General features: G+C 41.5%; 2 protein-coding genes across 3 annotated transcripts in view; one reads left to right on the top strand and one right to left on the bottom strand.

Annotated features, from left to right (window-relative positions):
- The window catches only part of NBEA (neurobeachin), a 490666-nt gene that overhangs the window by 135958 nt on the left and 333141 nt on the right, over window positions 1-21567 (bottom strand). For both annotated transcript variants that reach the window (XM_082063608.1, XM_082063609.1), the window contains one exon: window positions 19226-19362. In XM_082063608.1, the coding sequence (XP_081919734.1) occupies window positions 19226-19362 (137 nt within the window). The remainder of the gene's footprint in view (window positions 1-19225; window positions 19363-21567) is intronic.
- On the top strand, window positions 14982-18619 carry MAB21L1 (mab-21 like 1). The gene is made up of 2 exons (XM_082053379.1): window positions 14982-17093; window positions 18261-18619. The coding sequence occupies exon 1, from the start codon at window positions 15462-15464 to the stop codon at window positions 16539-16541; it is 1080 nt and encodes a 359-aa protein (XP_081909505.1). The 5' UTR covers window positions 14982-15461; the 3' UTR covers window positions 16542-17093; window positions 18261-18619.

Genomic DNA, 21567 nt, shown 5'->3' on the forward strand with positions numbered 1-21567 from the left:
GATTCCTTAAAGCTGGGATTTCTGCTTAGTGTGGTATTTATGTGAAGAAAATCCCACATATTCCCACATCAATTCAAACTTCTTTAAGCAAATAACTACTTTTTTCATGATTTGTCCTCTCATTTCCCCCTTTGATTCTTTATATTGTTTTTTCAGTCACCTCCCTTCAGTGAAATAAATGTTACTAGAAGTTTTCAAATTAATTTTTCCTGAAAAATGTTTAATGTCTTCCATTTCAAATTCATTCTCTTTGATCCTTTTGCCCTGATCTTCAGCACACCTTGTCACTTTTCTAACACAAGCACTGCATACTTTTTGGCTGCCTTCTTGCTTGTGGTTTATTTCTCCTATTCGACAAAGCTGTATAATCTTAACTAAATTGATTAAAAAATTGGGTTTTTAATTGAATCCCTACCATTTTGCCTACACAACTGTTCATCACATACAGTACCACAGGGTCAGCATGAGGTCAGAGTTCAAATTCCTTATGCATTCACTAAACTCAAACATGCCAGCATTTGCTTTACAAGCAGTCCAACATGTTCGCCGTGTGACTGATCAGCGCACATGGAATATGGCAAACACTCTTCCATCAACACTTCTTCAGAATTTCTAGAAGACAGGCAGTGCAACTGGGCAGCCTGGCCCCACAAATGTGGGAGTCTACCAGGGAAAATGGAAGGCCATGGCTTACCAGCAGAAAAGAAAGTCTACTGTTAACACCGGTGAGCTTAACAAGTAAGAATTTACTGCCTCAAGAGCAACTCAGCTTCTCGGTTCCAGTTTCTGCTAAATGGTAATCATTGTAGGTAAAGAGAATAATTTTACTACTATTTTTCTAGATACTGATATGTAAAACTATTTTTGCCTACCCGTAATTGATATGCCAGTCATACACAGTAGCCCTAGCATGGCAGAGCATAAGTAAGTTTATAGGTTCAAGGTGACTTAGGTAGTTATTCTTGTCACAAAATTAATGTAAACTAGCAAAGGAATGAAAATAAATGAAATTATTGCAGCTTATAGAAGAAAGGAAAGTAGCACAGAGAATGAAGCTACAGCGGCAATTCCCAGCTCTCAAAAGGCCACGCTCTGCTCCGACGCAAACTCTTGCAGAGGTCGACTAAAGTGAGACATGAGTTCATGCAATTAAAGTTTGGTCGGGGCAAAAGAATGACATGTAAGCTTCACCGACCCAACTACATCTGATGTAATTAGTGTCATCATTTTAGCTAGTGCTTGATCTGAACCATTAATCTTTAATATTTTATGAAATGTTTAAAATTATATAAAACAGGTGCATTCTGACTAGACATGGGTAGATTACTCAGCAACCAAAACTACATCTGACAACTGCAATATTTTAATAGCACAAAACCATAATTCCAGCTAACTATTCTTTAAATGTGTAACAATCTTTCTCCAAGGAAAACAATTGGTCATTTTTAGGTATTTTCTAATATACTAGTCACTGTCATTTTTGATGGTCTTTTAACACAGAACAAACAAACAAACAAACAAAAAACACCTACAAAAAACAACAAACACACACAAAAAACCCTAAACAAACAAAAACACCTTACAAAAAGTGCACAATTCTGTTTTTCATCCATGAGGTCTTTCCCATCTAAGGATTTCAATTATAAGTATGTGTGGTCAATTTAACAAACCTCTTGTAATATCTGGCAAGGTAAGTAGGTAATATGTGCATTACCCGAAAAGTCAAAACCTATCACAATTGTATCATCAGCAAACCCAAACTCAGGTCAGATTTCATATTGTCATAAATCATGGTATAAAAATTGCGCTCAGAACATGCTTTTATCTATGGAGGAAATCCAGAACAAAGCACAAATCTAAATATCCTTACTGCCACAGTCTGAAACCAAATTCTATTTAAAACAACTTGAGTGTTAACTGATACATTATGGAATAATGGAGTAATTTTGGTTGGAAAAGACCTTTAAGATAATCAAGTCCAACTCTTAACTTAGCACTGCCACATCCGCTGCTAAACCATGGGCCTAAGAACCTCATATATGTGTCTTTTAAACACCTATTACGATACAATTGTTCTCAGCAAACCACTCCGTTTTCAGACTGTATGTTTCTCCATACACATTAAATACCAATAGCTTTTCTCCAACACTCTTACCTCTTTATGGTTATCATCTTGGGTATATAACACTGCAAACACTTACTAGAAGAACAAGCTCCAAGAAAATTCAGGAGCAAGAATGAAGTCACCTGCAGACCTTCTGCCCACTTTTATCTTCATAGCTATGAAGATAAAAATTAGGTTGTAATTTTGTTTTGTTTCCTTTTTTTTTTCTCAGTCAAAGTACTGATTTTGAAAAATGCCATTTATATTGTCAGCTTGACTACTGGGATGGGTTTGGGCACAGGAAACTTCAGGTCTGCTGGTGGCCACATCCTCTTGCTTAACATGCTAGCTGAGGAATGTCATCTTACATGATTCACTTCTGAGAACTAGTGATACTGTCTCACCTATCATGCTGCTAGTGTTGTCTTGACTATACCCCAGGTTGTTTTTATACAGAAAATAGAAAAACAAAACCAAAAACCAACAACAACAAAAAGAAAAAACAAACAAATAAAACTATGAAAATAAAAATTAATTCTCAGTAAAACTATTTTTCTACTCTACTATTTTTCTACTCATCCAGGATGTAAACTACATTTTCTCAGCAGTTGTTTTCCAGACTTACATAGTGCTTTTTAGGAAATGTGTACCAAAGTAAGTATTTATCTCTTCTCCCATTCCTACAAGTTATACTATAACTTTTAACCTCCCTTTTTTTGTGAAGGAAAATTTTGTTTAAGCATTGGGAAAAAAAAAAAAAAAAAAGATGCAAAAGTCTTTCAAATCTGGATCCAGGGTGAAGATGGGAGCAGCTGATATAAATGAAGACAGATATAACTGAAGACTATTATTTTTGAACACTGATGCTGAGATACTTGTGAAAACATCCAGCCTGTTCAGATATCTGTGAATCTGGTAGACGAAGTGACAAACCCTGCAGCTTCTGTGTGCCCCATTACCTCATGACTTCAGGGGTATGTTAACATCTTGGAAAAAATATTTTTAAAACCACCCTGACAAACAAATGTATGAGTACTTCTTTTATGAAGGATGAGTCCCACTAATGTCAGTGGATTTACTTGCCTGAGAGACTTGTAAGTCAAGACAAATTAGGGTGAGAATGGTACATCTAAGGTTAAATAAAGGTTGACACCCAGGCTTCAGTAATGATTTTTTTGTTGCTTTCTGAGACCTGCAAAGCTACAAGAATTTTCCTTCTCCACTTTTAAATCCATCTTTCCACAAAATATCACCAGTTATGAGAACAGAAATTGCCTAATACCTGCTTTGCTAAAAGGTATAAAGGGAACCTTAACTTATGGGGTTCAGTGGAACTCTGAACCATTTAGCAGCAGTACATCTAAGTGGGTTACTGCAAGTCTGGGAAGAGTAAACTATTAAACAAGAGCCATACTAAAGTCAATATCCCTAAAGCTACAGATCTCATTTATAATTTCAGTTTGTCCCTATATTTTTTAAACAGATGTAGCCAGCCAATATATTTGTAATTAGTCTGTGGTACACTGAATAGCAAATTTTCTCAGATGGACTCAATACCACATGGTCCCATACATGTCCAAAGTAGCAGGCACAATATAACCATTTTACAGAACTCTCAGGAATCAGACAGGAGCAGAATAAATCACTCTGAGAACAAGCTGTGTACCAGGCTTCATTAGTTATAATTACCCCCAAAATATGCTCAGCAGAATGCACACGTGTCATCTGGGAGTGACACACAATAGAATGGGCAACTTATAAACTCCTCCAAGCACAGAAAGAGTCCATAAAACAACTGGCTTGTGCATTTGGATTCATGTGATAACACCTCCTATTGCATAAGCCACCAGATGACACAGATGGGGCAAATCCAAACAAGGAACATTTCTTTTGTATGGACATTGGACTTCATTTGATGCCTATTCAACCAACAAGCTGAGAAAGCTGAGTATGAAACACTAGATCTTTGTCTTTTTTATTTCCCAGATTGTGTTACACTTGCCCGAAATAATGAAACATTTATAGTTTTAAATACTTTGAACATAATGACTTAAAGAAAAAACAAAGAGAAACAAAACAAAATAGGATGTTAAATGTAACACACTTATGCACAGGCAAAATCAGTCTTCCCCAAACTTTAAAAGGAAACATATCTAATATAATACCAAACAGCATCTCTCTTTCATACATATTACCAAAAGAGGTAAGTACTGACTGAAGCTCTTTGAAAATGCACATATCAGCAATCAAATCTATTCTTTTATGTAGAAAAGAATATTACTTAACCTTTTGTTCATGGATCAGATTACCTTTCCTTTAATAATTACTACAGAACCAATGACGGCACAATTATCGCAACATTTATCTCAACTTCGCTCTAGCAACTTGCTCATTGTTTTCTGTCTCTTGTCCTTTCTGCCAAACATAACAACAATTTTCTGTCTGGGACAACTCCAGTCTCCTACCAAATGCACATTTTTTAGTTCCTGTTCTTGTTATTTACTTCCTTACATCCATATACCACAGCGTTCCAAGTCTTCTTATTAAATGCCCTTTTTTCCACATCTTTTCTGTAGTTTTCTATTATTGCCCATTGCTGTGGAGATTTGATCATATTAAATATTGGAGGTAAGTACTTGTTTACTGCCATAAACCTATGCTCTACTCAGAGGGAAACTGATATTCATATACAGTTCACTGTACGGATTGATTTAATGGCAAATATACTATGCAAGTTGAACAAATTCATATACGTCAGCAGTTTAATATAAACACAGAAATATATATTGTTTGGATGTTACGTGTGTAGGCTAGCACATGTGCACACATGTTGATATGAATACTCATGTCTATTTACTTCTAAACTTCAATGTGTAAACCCATACAAATAGACCCACATAAAAATATAGACATATGCATGTGTACACTCTCAGAAAGGACCTTACACCTTTAGGTGGCATATATAGTACTTATACTTTGTTATGTTTATGACATGCTGTTAAGGAACTATGTAATATCCTCACATCTGTTTGCTGCTTCCAAGACAACCCAGAAAGTAACTCCAGAACTCTGACTGAAGAATATATTTACATCAGTAACTTAACATTAACCACACAACACTGAGTTCTGTGAATTCACTCATATCCACTAAATAAATACCCAGTTATTTTGACACAGTGGATTCTAACTGAGGTTCACAGATTTAGAGTGGTAACATGAGCTGTCATGGAAAGAACTGAGTATATCCACATTATGTAAGATCAATTAAAGTCTGTTATAAATAGCATCAGTTAACCTGTGATCTGTCACATCTGCACATCAGCAACATTGCTTGGATGTAAGCAAGGGCAGAATTTGGCCCTCTTGGCCCCATTTCCGTGTCGTGCAACTGAGAGGTCAGCTTCAGTATTCATGCGTTCAACACTGGCAAACTCCACATAGTGCTCACAGGCACAGTGGCAGTAATTTCCTATTTTTAAAACATCAGAGAAGTCTGAACAATTTGTGAATTCAAGCTGCTATGGTATTATTTGAAGTCACTGCTTCCTTTCCTTTCCTTTTTTTTTTTTCTCTCTTTTAGAGAAACAGATACTGAAACTATCCCAGCTAATAATTTCATTCTGACACTTGAGTTTAAAAGGTTAAGTTACTATCTGAAGAAAGGTAATCTGGCTGCCTTTCATAGCAGCCTGCAAGCTCTGCAATCTGCATAGAGAGGGGCATTTGTCATCATTAGCTGAGCAGTGACAGCTGGCACCTAGGGTGTCCCAGATTCAAGAAGTGGCAAAGGCACTCATTTACCTTAAGTTGCCATTAAGTATAGCACACTTCATAAGGAGCAATATTTTCTTTTTGTTATACAGCATGAAATAACGTCAGTGAATGAATCTGTATTTTCTTCAGCATGGAGAAGGGGCTGATACACAATTAGCAGCTGCCTTTAGACAACAAGACACCACATTTATTATATGAGCAAATATTCAATTCATGTCACTTGAAAATAACTACAATTTGCTCAAAATTAAGGCAGTATATTTTCCTTCAAAGGTATTTCAGACTGATTGATTAGCAAATTTTGTTTATAGACAGGACAAATTGTGAAAAAAACACAGTTTTTAACTAGAGCTATAGTACTGTCACTTCAAGCTAGGAATGCCTAATTACTTAAAACAGACAGGTTATTAGATATAGGAAAAAAATAGTCCTACACTGGCATACAAGCTAATGCAGTACATTAATGATTTGAAAGAATACCTGATGGAGCATTGTTTTAATAGCAGCATAAGAAACTTAGAGTATATTCTCAGAGTGTACTTAACAGTTAAGTTTGCCACAATTTTTTTCAACAGTCCCGTGAGATTTTGCAAATGTATTCATATTTAAGAGTGTATGTAATAAATGGAACGTGTAAAAGTCTGCGAAAGAAGTCATGTTCATACTACCATCCATTATGCAATCTAAGAAAGATTGAAGAAATGGTTTATAAACATAGAAAGACCCTGATTTGGTTAATTCCACAGAAACAAAATGCCAAGCTAAAACCTAATACGTTTTGACATTAAAAAAAAAAAAAAAAAAAAGAAAAAAAGAAAAAAAAAAAGAAAAAGAGAGATGGAGAAAAGAAAAAAAGCCTCATTTCTCCACAGTCTCTCAAATTTGGAAACATAATCCATAATGCTATATTTTGCATTATTATGTAAACTAGTTTTTCACAAATAAAACTAATTTTTGTGTTAATGTAAAATCTATGCAAATACATTCAGTCATTTATCAGGAAAGCTGACAAGCATTCCATATTGGAGGGGGAAAATGAAACTGCCTCAAGAATAGAGGCAATTAATTATTTCTGTATTTTCCCTTCCTCTGTCTTGAGGCACAAAAGTTATCCATCCAGTTAAAACAGCAAATGAAATAAAGAGATTTTTTTTTTTATTTAAACACATATGGCTTTTGCCTGCAATACTGATCACCACAAGGTCTACAGATGCCCGTGGCTAAATTGTACACTGGCAGATGCACACAAGGGAAAACTGTGTTAATGCAGCGTGGTGAACAAAACAAATGAAGAACTGAATTTTGGGGGGTGAGGGAGAGGGGATTTCTTTTACTGCATCAAGATACGCTGTCTGCCTACCAAAAGTGGATTAGGTTAGTTACAAATTTAACCTGATTTTTTTTTCTTGTACCCTATGTCAAAAATCTAAATAGTACCTATAGAAGAAATATCCACGCAGATCCACACAATTTTGTAAGGTACAGATTATAAATAATAGGTTTGCCAAGATAAATGGTGATATTATTTCATCTTTACAATTAAGGAGTAATAATACATAATGAATGTACTCACAGAATATAATAAGAAAACTGTTGTCCAACATACTTGCTGTCATTTTTTAACCACTTAAAGTGTAGCTGAAAAGTGCAAACATTATGGCACAACCTAGCATACGTGATACACTCTCGTGTGCTCCAGAGTGCTAGTATGAGTTCTGCACTTGTTAATTGTTCATTTTTATAAGGTTATTTTTAAAAATTGCAGTCAAAATTAGCCAGTTCATTCCTGGAAATAATTTGCAGGGGAAAACGAGAAATGGAGATTGTAAAACATAACTGAAAATAAGACAGAATCATATTGATCGTATTAACTTCTCTCTAATAGGCCTGTACATACTGCAGAACTTTTAAATTACCACAGTAATGAACAAACAAAAAATAGTAAAGTATATATTTACATCCATATCTACGTCTATCTTGAGTACATCAGACAACAGAAGTAAATACACCCTATTAAAAGGAGTTTTGACAAAAAAAAAAAAAAAATCCTGGAAGTTTCCTTTAATCTTATAAAATAATTACTCTTTATCAACAGAAACTGTAAATAGAGAAGATTCAGAAATGTGAAATAATAAAGATATCTCCTTTGCCTCATCTTGAAGCTAAGGACACTTGAGAACATTGTCACTTCCCTAACAGATACACTATGGTTTTTTTTCTTCTTTTCTGTGTCACTAAGGTGTTATAAACGATAACATGCCCAAATGGCAAAATCTATTCCTAAGTATTAAGAAAAAGCCATAGTAATATTTCCTTAAGATAAACAGATATTTCCATAAGCACCTAGTATTTCTCTTCCAACAATTAATTGGAGATTTATGAAATTACAGGACTATGTGTTATTTCTGTAGTCTTTCTCATTTCCATTACACTGGCAGTACGCCACAAAGGACACAGTTCTGTATATTCTCATCTAGAGCTGGGCTGAAAAAATGGTAAGAAAAAGTAGGAAGGGTAGTAGGTGATCCAGGTTAAATTCTCAAACCCAAGTACAAGAACCAGAGTGATTTGCTGCTCTTAATGAGACTCAGTTCTCCCCGAGATAAAATATTATGCTCTGCAATGACAAAGTTTCACCAGTTAAGAAAGAAATGTTCAGAGTAGTGGTGGGAAAAATCAATACATTTTAAAGGCAAAAAGATCTATTTATCAAGTTTTTCCCTGAACAGATCTCTCCCCTTCTTCTTTAAATAGTACATTGGTTGACATGTTTATATTACAGCTATAGCTAGAATATTTTTAGGAACAATTAATAAGTGTTTTAGCAAGTAGGTTGCTTATATTTAAGACTGTTAAAAGATTGAGTACCTTTTTGGAGTCTTGAACATGCGAAACAACATGAAAAACATAGTTTTGAGATTTTGAAAGCATTGTCTTTCACTCTTTCCTCTAAATAACCTCCCTCCCCTTGTAAAGGCTTTAGAGAAGACTAAGGAACACATATTTGTGGGAGCATCTTCTTAAAATATGGACAAAACAGCACTGTCCTTTCTCAAGAAGCTAATTCAACACCATCACTAAAACACAAATTAAGAGGAAAGTTCTGCTTGACAGAAGAGTAGACATTTGGGCCAAAAATATATTTCCTCATCAATGTACATATTTGATGCTTTCGATATTTTAAAGGCACATCGTATAGCATCCTAGTCGTAAGTTAACCTCCCAGTATTATCCCAGTCTGGCCCCAATCCTGAAAATAACTGCCCATACATTTAATTGTGAGCCTCAAGAAGCCCCTGACCTCACCAGAACCAGCTGAATGTTTCACTAACCATGTGTGCGTTGGCAAGATCGGGGCCTTCATGAGGTTCAGTGAAATGTATTAATCACTCACGACCAACTCACTCAACTCCTCCCTTCACCACTATTTGGAAAGAAAATATTGGAAAGCTATGCACTACATTAAAAAATAGAAGTCTGCATTGAAATATGTCAGGCATGTCTTTTTATAACTAAATCAAGATAAAGTGAGTTACACAGGTAATTAACCATACCCATTCTATTGAAAGGGGAGAGGACAAGTTTTATTTTGAGTTAGAGGGACTTAACATGGCCAAAGTATTGGCCTCATGAAAATTAGCCATAAACACAGAAAAATGGCAAAATGTATATGAAAAGATGATACTTACAGATCTATATAGGCTGGTGTTCAAAGATGTTAACTAACATGTCTTCTGCTGATATCAACAGCTCTGGCATCTATATAAAACGTGAGGTAGCTCAGTTTATTAGTCAATATGAAATCAGCTTATAGAAAAACACCAGTCACAAAAACGGGTATGTTCAAGACATAGCACCCTCCCAGTTCAACTGGGCTCATAAAATGTTGGGTAACAGTATGAACAAGTTGAGCGATGCCATAATTTATGTAATGATGCATTTCAAATGCTCACACACTTTAGTTTCCACTCACATTTTCTAGTGCTCTAGTCCTCTCTCAGGCAACGTATTCCAGGGCTAGAAGTTACCGAATAGAAAGACTAGTTTAGACATGAAGTCTTTGGGAACCATTCATCCAACACATACAGCTTTATTTTCAAGGTCAACGTTGAATATTTTGAGTCATTTAATCATATACAGCATGAGAGAGTAATGAGAGTTCTGCAGTGCTGGATGACCCACTACAGATGTAGTAGATTAAAAGGCGCTAATCCCCACTGATTCCACACTCCTCACCCAGTCCAGCAAAAAAGAGCATTCTCCAAGCAGGAGATCTTAAAAAAAAACCACCAACACAACACTGTTGGACTGCTTAAATAAAATGCTGTACTTTAAGGAATGTCTGGCTTTGGAGAAGCTGATGGATAAGTGAACCAAATGAATAATTCACTGCATTTTTTCCTGCTTGAATGTTTCTGCAGTTCTAGCTAAAATTACAGTTGTGCAAGCTCTAGGTGTCCTTTTGAGATGTAACATTTTAAAGAAAACAAATCAGTTACTGTTTTTTCCCTTAACAGATTGGAGATTAAAGGAATTTAAAGTATTAACGGTTCATCCCTTAGACCTAGGGTGACCAAGTCCAAGTCTTTTCATGTTTGTTCCTTTTCTTTATATTCAATGGGAAGAGAGTACATACACGTGTTAAGTTTAGCACTAATGAATGTTAATTGTGTACTGCAAAAAGGAGCTATATCACATTTCATTCAAAAAAGAAAAAATATTTCCATAAAACTGTAGCTAAAGGAAGAAAAAAATGTTTGTGTACCTAGTTATACAGTAATGTACACCTAAAAATCTAAGTAATGAAGTGTTTACATTCCTTAAAATGGCACTTTTGCAAACATCATAGCAACTCATATTTACACTTTTCATTTGTTTCTAAATTTGAAAGTGTAGTCAGAAAGTGAACTACAAATAAGAATACAGAAAATTGCAGGTACCATCAACTTCTCTCACAAAAAAAAAAAATGCTGCCTATTTTATATAATGTGACACTTAAAGCAAACACAGCACAAATATCTGTCTTTAGTTTTCCTACTTGAAAAAAAAAAAAAAAAAAAGTAAATTTATTGTAGCTGGCAGGATGCTATGGATGAAATAACCAGGATGAATTGAGGGGGAAGGGGAGAAAGAGGAGTCAAGAAATCAGATACATTCAATGAGCCTTCAAACTCACTTCAGCAATAGGGATAAATAATTTAATCAACTCAGCTTCATTTTTTTCTGAGCTCCCTAGCGCAATAGGCAGATATTAAAAAATAAAACTTTAAAATTCATGAGCAGTTGTGTGTGGAGAACTATCACTATACAATAAGAAATATAAAGTGATATCAATGCAAATGCTTGTGTGTATATGTATCTGCACATTCATTTTAACTCACACTTTTCACCATATGAAAATGAATTATTGGTGAAATTTATATATGGCAACTTTTTTTTTTTTTCAGATTACATTTTAGGAGCGTGAGCGAGTACCTACAGTCAAAGATTTTCAACACCATTTGGCTTTTTTGGCTAATATGAGCACTATGTGACATGGCACTGTAGTTTGAAAGATTTAAAACAAGTAGTGGAGTTCAACAAATGCTGCTATAGTACCCTCTAATTAAGGGAAAATATCTAGAAAACAGTAATTTGGTAAAAGTCACCAATATCATATGGAACCATTATCATGACAAATGATCAATCATCATTTTAATGAGGTGGTTTTAATCTCAGTTTTCCAGAACAACTCAATACATATAAAAATAAAACTCAGTGATGAAAAGGTGTTCCTTCCTTTTATAATTTATGAAGGACACATTAGTAACTACAGAGAAAAACTAACTATGGTGAATGGTCAGAAGCTGCAAAAAGATTAATATTTTATATAATATGTAGCCAGATAGATAATAATTTTTGGAATCTAAACCAAACCACCGACTTATGTTAAACGATCGGGTCACCTTAGCAGTCACATTTCAGTGGTTGACTGGTGTCAGCGATGCTTAAATCCACCAATTCTCAAACTATCAAATGTTTATTGTGTATGTGTGAAATGAAATGATGTAGCGAAGTTAATAGCTGCTAAACACAACCCAGCCAAGGTTAAAGCTAATATTTCCCATAGCCATCAACATACAATACATATGCATAACCTGCATTACTTGATATCATAGGCTAATCTTAGCATTATATATTGAAAGCTCTGATTTAGGATATAAGGCGTAATTTTTATTTAAATTAATTTTGCCGCATTATGAAAATTAAGGCAGCTTAAATGTACGACCTTTTGCCTTTAGCAACTGGATTTACTGAGCTAAAACCCACGGGGCAAAAAATAACCAAAACCTTGTCCGAAACATTTCCATCTTTACCATGCAGCTCTGCTGTAGCTGCAGCGATGACAAGCCGAGCGGGGCCGGTGTGCCCCCTCCGAAGGAAAGGGCTGTCCCCTTGGCGGAGATGGGAGGAAGGGACAACCTTTTGTCCGCCCGCTCTAACTTTCGTTTTTACACGGCGCTGGGAGGTAACCTCCCGGGGAAGGAGCTCTTTCTTATTTAAATCGCGTAGAAGCTGCCCCTGACGAGGCAGGGTCGGAGGTTTCGCTCCGGCCGGCTCCGGGGCCGAGCGGCCGCCGCCGAGCCTGCCGCTGCGCCGGGGCGGGGACCAGGGCCAGGGCCAGGACCGCCGCGGGCCTCCCCCCGCCCCAGGCGGTCCCCGGGACCCGCCCGCCGGCGTTGGGCCCAACTTTGCCGCTTTCCTTTCTTCCGCACAGCGCAGCCGTGCGCTGCTCCGGCCAACGCCGCACTCGTATATGAGCGCAGGGCGCGACCGGCATCGCCTCCGGCCCCGGGGGGCGCTGGGGGTCGTCCCGGACCCCATCCGCGGGGGCAGTGGGGCGGGATGTGCCGGGCCAGCGAGGTGCCTCCCCCTCCCCGGCCGCCCACGGGGCCCGCGGCGGTGCCGCTAAGCCGGCTGCTCGGCGCGCCTGCAGCCCGTGGAAGGGTGAAAGAAGGCCGGCCCCCGCTGCGCCCCGGCAGGTTCCCCGAGCACCCGGGGGCAGCCGCCGGTAAGAGCAGCGGGGGACGGCGGCGGCGGGGAGGCGCCCGCCGCTCTCCTCAGACCCAGAGAGGACCCCTGTAAGTGCCTGCCCGGGAGAGGCAGGGGGGAACCGGCCCCTGGGAGCCCGCAGACCAAGCCACCGCGCACGCCGCCGCCCCGGAGGAGGGGGAGGCGGCAGCTCCGGACCTCGGGCGGAGACGGCGGCAGCGGCCAGCGCCTGCGCTCCTCGTAGGCGGCTGGGGACGCACCGGGACCGGGCACGCTCTGCCGCCGCCGCCGGACCCGCCGCGGCCGGGGGAGCCACGGGCGTCCCGCCCGATGCCCGCTGTCTGGCCGGGAAACTGCCTGGAGGAGGGAGAAAGCCGAGAGGAAACAAGCTCCTCTTCGGCCTGAACAGCCAGAAAGCGGCCGCCCGCCCCTCCACCGTCGGACAGCCGGCTGCGGCCGAGAAGAGGAAAAGCTGCTTCGGGACGACCTGTCATCTGCGGTTTTTCAGCGAGGCACCCCAAGACAGGCCAGCCCGCTCTTTCTAACGGGCCATTCCCACATCAGCTTCCTCCTAGGAAGCAGCACAGGGAGCACCCGTAGAAACCCCAGACCGAGCGAGCCGAGCACAAAGTCAGAAATGCTTCGCTATGTGCGATGAAGTTGGTCGCATTAATACGTTGAACAAATGTCGTGAAATGTTCTTTGCGTTATGACTTATTCGCGATGGATATGCCTGTGAGTTACTTTAAGAATTAGTAACCTGGCAGTAGATTAAAGATTCCAAGTGACTGAAGCTCTCTCTGCTTTTTTTTTTTTTTTTTTTTTTTTTTTTTAAGAAAATAAAATTCATGGTTCTCTTGAAGTGAAGCACAGTATTAGGTGGCAAAGCAGAAGAGTTTGCCATTCCAGCTTATTTGCAAATAAAAGTCCTGATTACTAACACTTAAGGTACCGGAGAAGAAATTTGCTAATTACACATCACACACACGAAGCCCCAAACTGTCAGATTAGTAGCATGCCAGCATGTTTGCAGTCGCTAGCATACCTCCCGTGTGCACATTTACTAAACGCAGCTTGCTAGCAGAGCTCGCAATACGAGAAACCGTCCAGGTTTGAAATTAATAGATACTTTGTCTATTTTCAAAAAAAATTTAAAAAAAAAGAAAAAGAGCTGAACATCCACTCTTCACAACATATTGAAACGCTAGATAGAATATAAAAACGAAGCTAAAAACTGGCAAATGAGATTTACCGTTCATATCTCCTACTTGATTTCTGGAGGGAACGTGAAAAAGACCTGACAGATACGTTTAGCGATTGATTCTCCCGTCATAAGGTACAAACACAAAAAGCAAGGCAGAGACAATGTCGAAATGCATTAGACCTCGAAATCGATTATAGCCCGTCAGAAGATCTTTTAAAACGATACAAATCGTGGACTTTTGCGTAATATTTTATTCCAAAGGACACTAAAATTGCCGTGAGTCTCCTGCCTTGTTCACTAGCCGGTTCACGAGAGAAAAAAAAACCCAAACAACTCCTTGATTGCCGTTACAGACAACTATCAGGAGGAAAGGACAGCGTGATGTGAGGCCAAGTGTGAGTTAATGAATTTACGCCCCTGCTCCTGCCAGAGTGAGCCTGGTCTGTGGCTCCCCAGTTGATGGATGCCCATTAATACACCTGCAGTCCCGTCTGGGCCGTGGGAAGGCACGCAAGGATTCAGTGCGGAGCGGCATAGTTTTGCCAAGTCCTTTCGAAACGTCAATACCCTTCAAGTTACGCCCAAAGGAGAGCGATTTCTCTTGATTTCCGAGCGTACAGATGATCGGGGCGTTTTTTTCTGCCAGTAACCTTCTACCTTTATATACGTGCCTGCGTGTGTGTGTATACATATCTATCTCCTAGAGAGGGATTAATTAGCCGGGTTTGAGCTGAAAGAGGCTGCAGTGACGAGCCCAGTGGCGATTGGCCGCCCGCCTGCCTGGCCCTGCCTTTATAATTTCCACACGAGTGCATCTGGGCTCTTATACAAACCAACAGCCAGCTTCTTCTGACATATACACACACACACACACGGCACTTTTTTCCACCATCTGATTAACCACCTTGCACACACACAGTGATTACTACGGGAAAACATAAATAAATACGGAGAGGTTTTATTATTTTGACTACTGGAAGCCTCGCTGTGTCTCAGTGCAACTTTTGTTTTTCTTGCTGCTGGGGAAGGTGCAGCTCTCGATGCTTTCCTTTCACTCACGGACCCTTTAAAAAAAGGGGGAGGAAAAATATCGCCCCCTCCAGTCCCCCGCCCGCCCCCCCCCTTCCCCGCTCCCCCCGCCACACACACTTCAAGACGGCTGATCTAAAAAAGCAGGAAGAGAGCATCTGAGGAGCAGCAGCCCCAGCGCATTTTGAAAAACATTTGTTACATTTCAGAGTGCAGCAGCCTGTTTCTCCTCTGAAGTTGGCTCCAGCCTTAGCTGCCGCATTGGATCCCACAGCCTATTGCGAGACTCCGGTATACAACCCGGATCTCTGCCCCAACATGATCGCGGCCCAGGCCAAGCTGGTGTATCATCTGAATAAATACTACAACGAGAAATGCCAAGCCAGGAAAGCCGCCATCGCCAAAACGATCCGAGAAGTCTGCAAAGTGGTGTCGGACGTGCTGAAGGAGGTGGAGGTGCAGGAGCCTCGTTTCATCAGCTCCTTGAACGAGATGGACAATCGCTACGAGGGGCTGGAAGTCATCTCCCCCACGGAGTTTGAAGTCGTGCTGTACCTGAACCAAATGGGGGTTTTCAACTTCGTGGACGACGGCTCCTTGCCGGGCTGCGCTGTGTTAAAGTTAAGCGACGGGCGCAAGAGGAGTATGTCCCTCTGGGTGGAGTTCATCACGGCGTCTGGCTACCTCTCCGCTCGCAAAATCCGGTCCAGATTTCAGACTCTGGTGGCTCAAGCCGTGGATAAGTGCAGTTACAGAGACGTGGTAAAGATGGTGGCGGACACCAGCGAAGTGAAGCTGAGAATCAGGGATAGGTACGTCGTGCAGATCACTCCGGCGTTCAAATGCACGGGGATCTGGCCGCGGAGTGCTGCCCACTGGCCGCTCCCCCACATCCCCTGGCCGGGACCCAACCGGGTGGCGGAGGTCAAGGCGGAAGGTTTCAACCTCTTATCCAAGGAGTGCCACTCTCTGGCCGGCAAGCAGAGCTCGGCCGAGAGCGATGCCTGGGTGCTGCAGTTCGCGGAAGCCGAGAACAGACTGCAGATGGGCGGCTGCAGGAAGAAATGCCTCTCTATCCTCAAAACCTTACGGGACCGTCACCTGGAGCTGCCGGGCCAGCCCCTGAATAATTATCACATGAAGACTCTGGTTTCATACGAATGCGAAAAGCATCCCCGCGAATCGGACTGGGACGAGTCGTGCCTGGGGGATCGGCTCAACGGGATTTTACTGCAGCTCATCTCCTGCCTGCAGTGCAGGAGGTGCCCGCATTACTTCTTGCCCAACTTAGACCTCTTTCAGGGCAAACCTCACTCGGCCCTGGAAAACGCGGCCAAACAAACGTGGCGACTGGCTAGGGAAATACTTACCAACCCGAAAAGTTTGGAGAAACTTTAGAGGGTAACTATAAAACCGGCCTGACCGAGAAATCCCCATGAAGTTTAAGCTGCCTGTTCAGAAAGTCGAATATTTCCACTTGACAATGCAAATAATATTATCTTTTTAAAAGGAATATAGCTTAGGCTCTTCACAAAGAAAAGCAAATAAGAACAGCAAGTATCATTCTTCTTCGTCACAGTTTTGCGGTTCCCCGCGGAAAAAAAGAAAAGAAAAAAAAAAAGAAGAAAACAAACAAAAAAAAGTATGTTACCCGGAAAGCAAAGTTGGCCGTAATTTAACATGATTGTGACCATTCTGCCTAGAAACGGTACCAACGGATTATAACAAAACCCAGTATTTTTATGTAAACCCTCTGTGAGTAAAAGCTATTTGGATATGCCACCTGAAAAAAACCTAATGTACCTTTTAATTTGTATCAAATATTGTGATCTCACATTGTCTTTGAAATTGTGGATGTTGGTGTTTTGTGATTTGGTGAACAGAAGTTAAATTGCCATTTTGGATACTTCAAGGACATTTTCTGCTAAAGAGAAGATACCATTTAAAAAGGTAGATTTTATCACGGTAATTTTGTTAATTGTCTTTTGAAGTGTCTGAACTTATCAAGTTTACATTTTTCGTTTCATATATATTGCTTGTTCTATTTCTAACATTCCATAAATATACTTGAAATGTTATTTAAATATATTCAAAAGAAATTTGGATTCTGCTTATATAATAACGCTTGAATATTGGAATTATATATTTGAAAATGCACTTGAAATACACTGGATAATTACCTTTTGTGATTTAGATTTTAATTTCTGTTGCTGATTTATTTAATTACAAGCTAATAAATGAAGTAAAATGCATATGGGTAAGCGTTTCAATATCAGATCAAGTTTTCTACTTGAAAAAGAGTCAGCTATGTTTTGTGAATTTTGCCTTTCTGTTGACAGCTGCTTAAACCCTGTAAAGCAGAAAACTTAAGGGCAGCCGCCTTATTTTGTATTTAGAATAGTTTTGTAGAACGGGGAAATATTTGTGCTACAAACACATTAGAATTTAGCTCCAGATGACCATCAGCAACTACCAGACACCGATGTAGTTATTAAGTTAGTAACACTTTTTCAGCCGTCAAAAAAGAAACCTATTTTTGAAAGGTTTATTATATGGCAGTTATGTGTTTCTGCTCGGTTTTGAACAAAGCTGGGGAAACACAACATATCCCTGAAGTAGTCTGTTTAACGAGTAAGCAATAAGCCTGATAAACTAGCATTTTGGCACAAGCAGTAATAAAGAATAAAATAAAATTTATAGGTGAAACATTCAAACCGGCACCAATAAAGTGAACAACAATATTACTTCTGACGTACAAATCCGTTATGAATGTGATAAGATTGCCAGTTGCACTCCCAGAAATCAAGCCCCTGCACTCCCAGGGCATTCAGAGGGAATAATATGTACGTGTCTGCAAAATTGCAAGCGATCCAAACTTGCCTACCCGTACTGCAACGTCTGGTCCTTCTCACTATGCATTTCTCTAAAGTGGCTTTAAGAGCAAAACGCAAAATAACAATGCAGATTTTCTTTAGTATCCTAACAGTCAACAAGTGCTGAAAGAGGCCGATCGCCTGTGTAACACCCACTAGCAACTATTTCCAGTGGGTGCACTTTAAGGAAACCGTTATACTACCCAGCGATTGTGACAGAACTTTTTTTTTTTTTTTTTTCCAGCATTGCGAAGAAAGTTCCGAGTTTGAGAAATTATTCGTCAAAGAGAAATCACCATATTACAAACATATTCTGATGAGGTCGCTAGCATTTTTCTCGGAAATTATTAAGGTCTTTGTAAAAGTACCTCCTCTCTTTTTCTCTTCTAACGTTTTTCCAGCGTAATAACAAAGAAATCAAGCGACAGCGATAAGAATAAAAAGAGATGCAGACGAGAGGAATGCCCTGTAACACACGTCCCTTCCGCATGCCTGCCCGCCCCCGGGGGCAGCCCCCGCTCCGCTCCCGCGGGGCGGAAGCCACGCAAAGGTTTCTGCTCAAGTCACGCACCCCGGCTCTGGTGCGGCTGGGATGGAGGGTTTCAGGACGGGGCGGGGGGGGGGGGGGGAAGAGTGGGGCGGCGCTGAGGAATTGGTAATAGTAAATGACTTCAGAAATAACAGCTTTCCCAGGAATCAAGTTTTGTGTATATGCTTACTCCCCCCCCCCCCTTTTTTGTTTTTCCTCAGAAAATAAGCAATAACTAGCACTTCAACACTGTTTTCTCAAATGCGCAGCGTTTTCTTACATGGAAACTAACGTTCTTGAAATAACGGGATTCCCCGAGATGCTCGGAAGGGGTAAAACCCTCCGCTGTGTCTCGGGAAGTCTACGGGCTGGGAATGCTGCTCCCTCCAGGGATTTCAGAGCAATTGGCTTAACTCCTAAATCTGACCACGTTCATACAAAGGCACCGAGCGAAAGGCTGTTGGAAAACGCGCACGCTACCGTAATAGAGGATTTAACATCATTAATACAGAGGGTTAAAAAAAAAAAAACAAAACAAAAAAACAAAACAAACGCAGCGAGAGGCGGCAGACGGGAGCGGAGTTTGGAGGGAGGGGGCGGCTCCGGCCCACGTGGGACGGGACTGGGGACCGGACAGGAGATCGGGGACGGGACCGTGGCCGCCCGCCCGCCGCACTCACCTTGGGGTCGATCTTCTTGAAGGCCTGGTCATCCTCGTCCACCTCGAAGTAGATTTCCGTGGTGGTGATGGAGAGCGTCCCCTTGGCCACCACCACGGGGGCGATGAGCTGTGCCGGCGTGCTGAGGACCACGGGGCCTGCAAGGCAAGGGCAGCGGCGTCAGGTTGGAGGCGCCCGGCCGGCCCATCCCCGGTGGCCCTTCCCCTTCCCTCCGCCAAACGAGCGCCCGGCGAGCCCCCTAATAAACTCTGTTTGTAAACCGCCGTGTTTATTCCCCTCCTGCCCGCGGTCAGAGCTTTGAACTCCGCAGTCAGGACAGAAGCGAGTGTGTGAGCTCCGGGGTTGCGAGATAAATCAGCCAGCAGCGAAATTCAGAGGGGTTAGAGTGAGAAATAGCTGTGTCTTAGAAGTAGGTCCCTTCTCTTTTCATGCCCTTTTGCTCCTCGTTAACACTATCGCTGTTTATGTGCGATAGCGGCGACTGGTTCCACACAGTTTCGACATTAGCAGCGAGGGGTCCCTGCGGCGACCGGCCTCACAGCCGCCGGGATGGGCCGGGCGGGCGGCAGAGCTGCCGCAGGCCCTGCCCGCTACACCGACCCTGCCAAGCCTGGGGACATCGCTTTTCACCCTGGGTCCAGACCTCAACTCCGAAAGTATCGCGAAAGATTTTATATATATACATATATATTACCTACTTCAATACCACATGCACACTAAGTCTAGCATCGTAAAATGTATTTACGGCAAGATCGTTTTTATTTCAACTTGCTGTCACTTAATCCTTTAAAAATTATTGTAACAATATTTCGCTCAAATATGTTCCTTAACAAGATGCTTGCGCTGGCACTGAAAAGAAGGGATGGAGAAAACCTATTACAAAAGGCAGCCTTCTCCACACCAATTGTCAGGTTTTAATTTAGGAAAAAACTTCCACTTTAACGCAAAAAACAACAGAGGATCGCTTTTTCAGCATGTTATCTTCAACATAAATGCAATCTACTCTTAAAGCTGACAGCGTCGGTGTTTAGGAAGCTTACTTGCTCTAATTAAAAGATTAAATAAATATAAAACACTTTCCTAGATTTAATCACTAAAGTATGTAGAGTAAGTTGTATGCACATATATAAACACACACATCCACACACATCTGACATACAAATAAAAAACCACTCAGTGCTGAGAAACTGGGTACCACATCTGACTGATGCACCTCTTAAAAACTAGCAAACTAATCATTTCAGTGAACGCTAAAATAGGATTTGGTTGTTTTATGCACTTCAAATTTTCCATGCACGAATGAAGACCTTGCTCAGATGGCAGAGTGTGCCTGTGTACGTTTTCAGCTGCTGTCCCCAGCCACTCGTCTCTCTGGGGACGAAGGCAGGGCCTGGCACGGCTGAAGCAAATCCTGGGCTGCAGTTCGCACCAGGGCTAACAGGCGTGGATGCAACCCTTCCTCCTTCCCCAGCACTGCGCACACACTTTACTACCAATTCTTGCAGAAGCACTTCAAATTACTCACTTAGCCTAAATTAATCCTGTATCGGTGCATCTAACTGTCATGTTGTTAATGTTTTACTTTACTGTAATACCCAATTCGAGACCGTATTGCACAATGTTTTGTCATTTATGCTGCAAAATAAATAAAAGGGAAGGGACAGAATACTGTGTGTACAAGGGGAAGATAAACCGCACAGTTTCAGTGACAGCTTTCGGCAGCCCAGTGTGGCAGGCTGGATAATATTGATACAAACTCTATTTTCTTTCGTTTTATTGTTTTCCATCTCCTAATAAACCGGGGTAGCCTCTTGACCCTAGTCAGCTGATCGGAATCACATGCGCCGGGCTTGCTTGCTGCTCTCCCCGTCTCGCCTCCATCTTCTCTCCCTCCCTTCGCGGTGAGGAAGGAGCCGAGCCGAGCCGAGCCGGGAAAGCCCGGCTGCAGGCTCCAAAGGGCAGGGGGATCGATCCGAAACGCCGCTTTAAAGCCTCATCAATCTTCATCAAGGTTGCTCAAGTAATTATGCCCGATTCTCTTGTACGATTACAAGTGGATTTGGGTTTCTATTCCCCAGGCCCCCTTGCTTTGTGTTTACAGAAGGGGGGTCTGGGCAGACAGCGGCTCCCTGTCCTGCAGAAGCACTTGCCCTCTCCAGCAGTGTCCCAGCCCTTCCCCGCAGCGTGGCCGGGAGCCGCCGCTCGGCCCGGCGCAGGGTGACGGGCTCCCGGGCCTTTGTGCAGGAAAGAAAAGCGCCTTCGGAAGATGAGTCCTGGAAATGACCCGATATTCTATCATGTTAAGGGGGCGTTTGCGGGCTTTGCTAAATCCCAGAAGGAAG

Source organism: Streptopelia decaocto (assembly GCF_964273445.1).
Source record: "Streptopelia decaocto genome assembly, chromosome: 1".
Taxonomy (NCBI): domain Eukaryota; kingdom Metazoa; phylum Chordata; class Aves; order Columbiformes; family Columbidae; genus Streptopelia; species Streptopelia decaocto.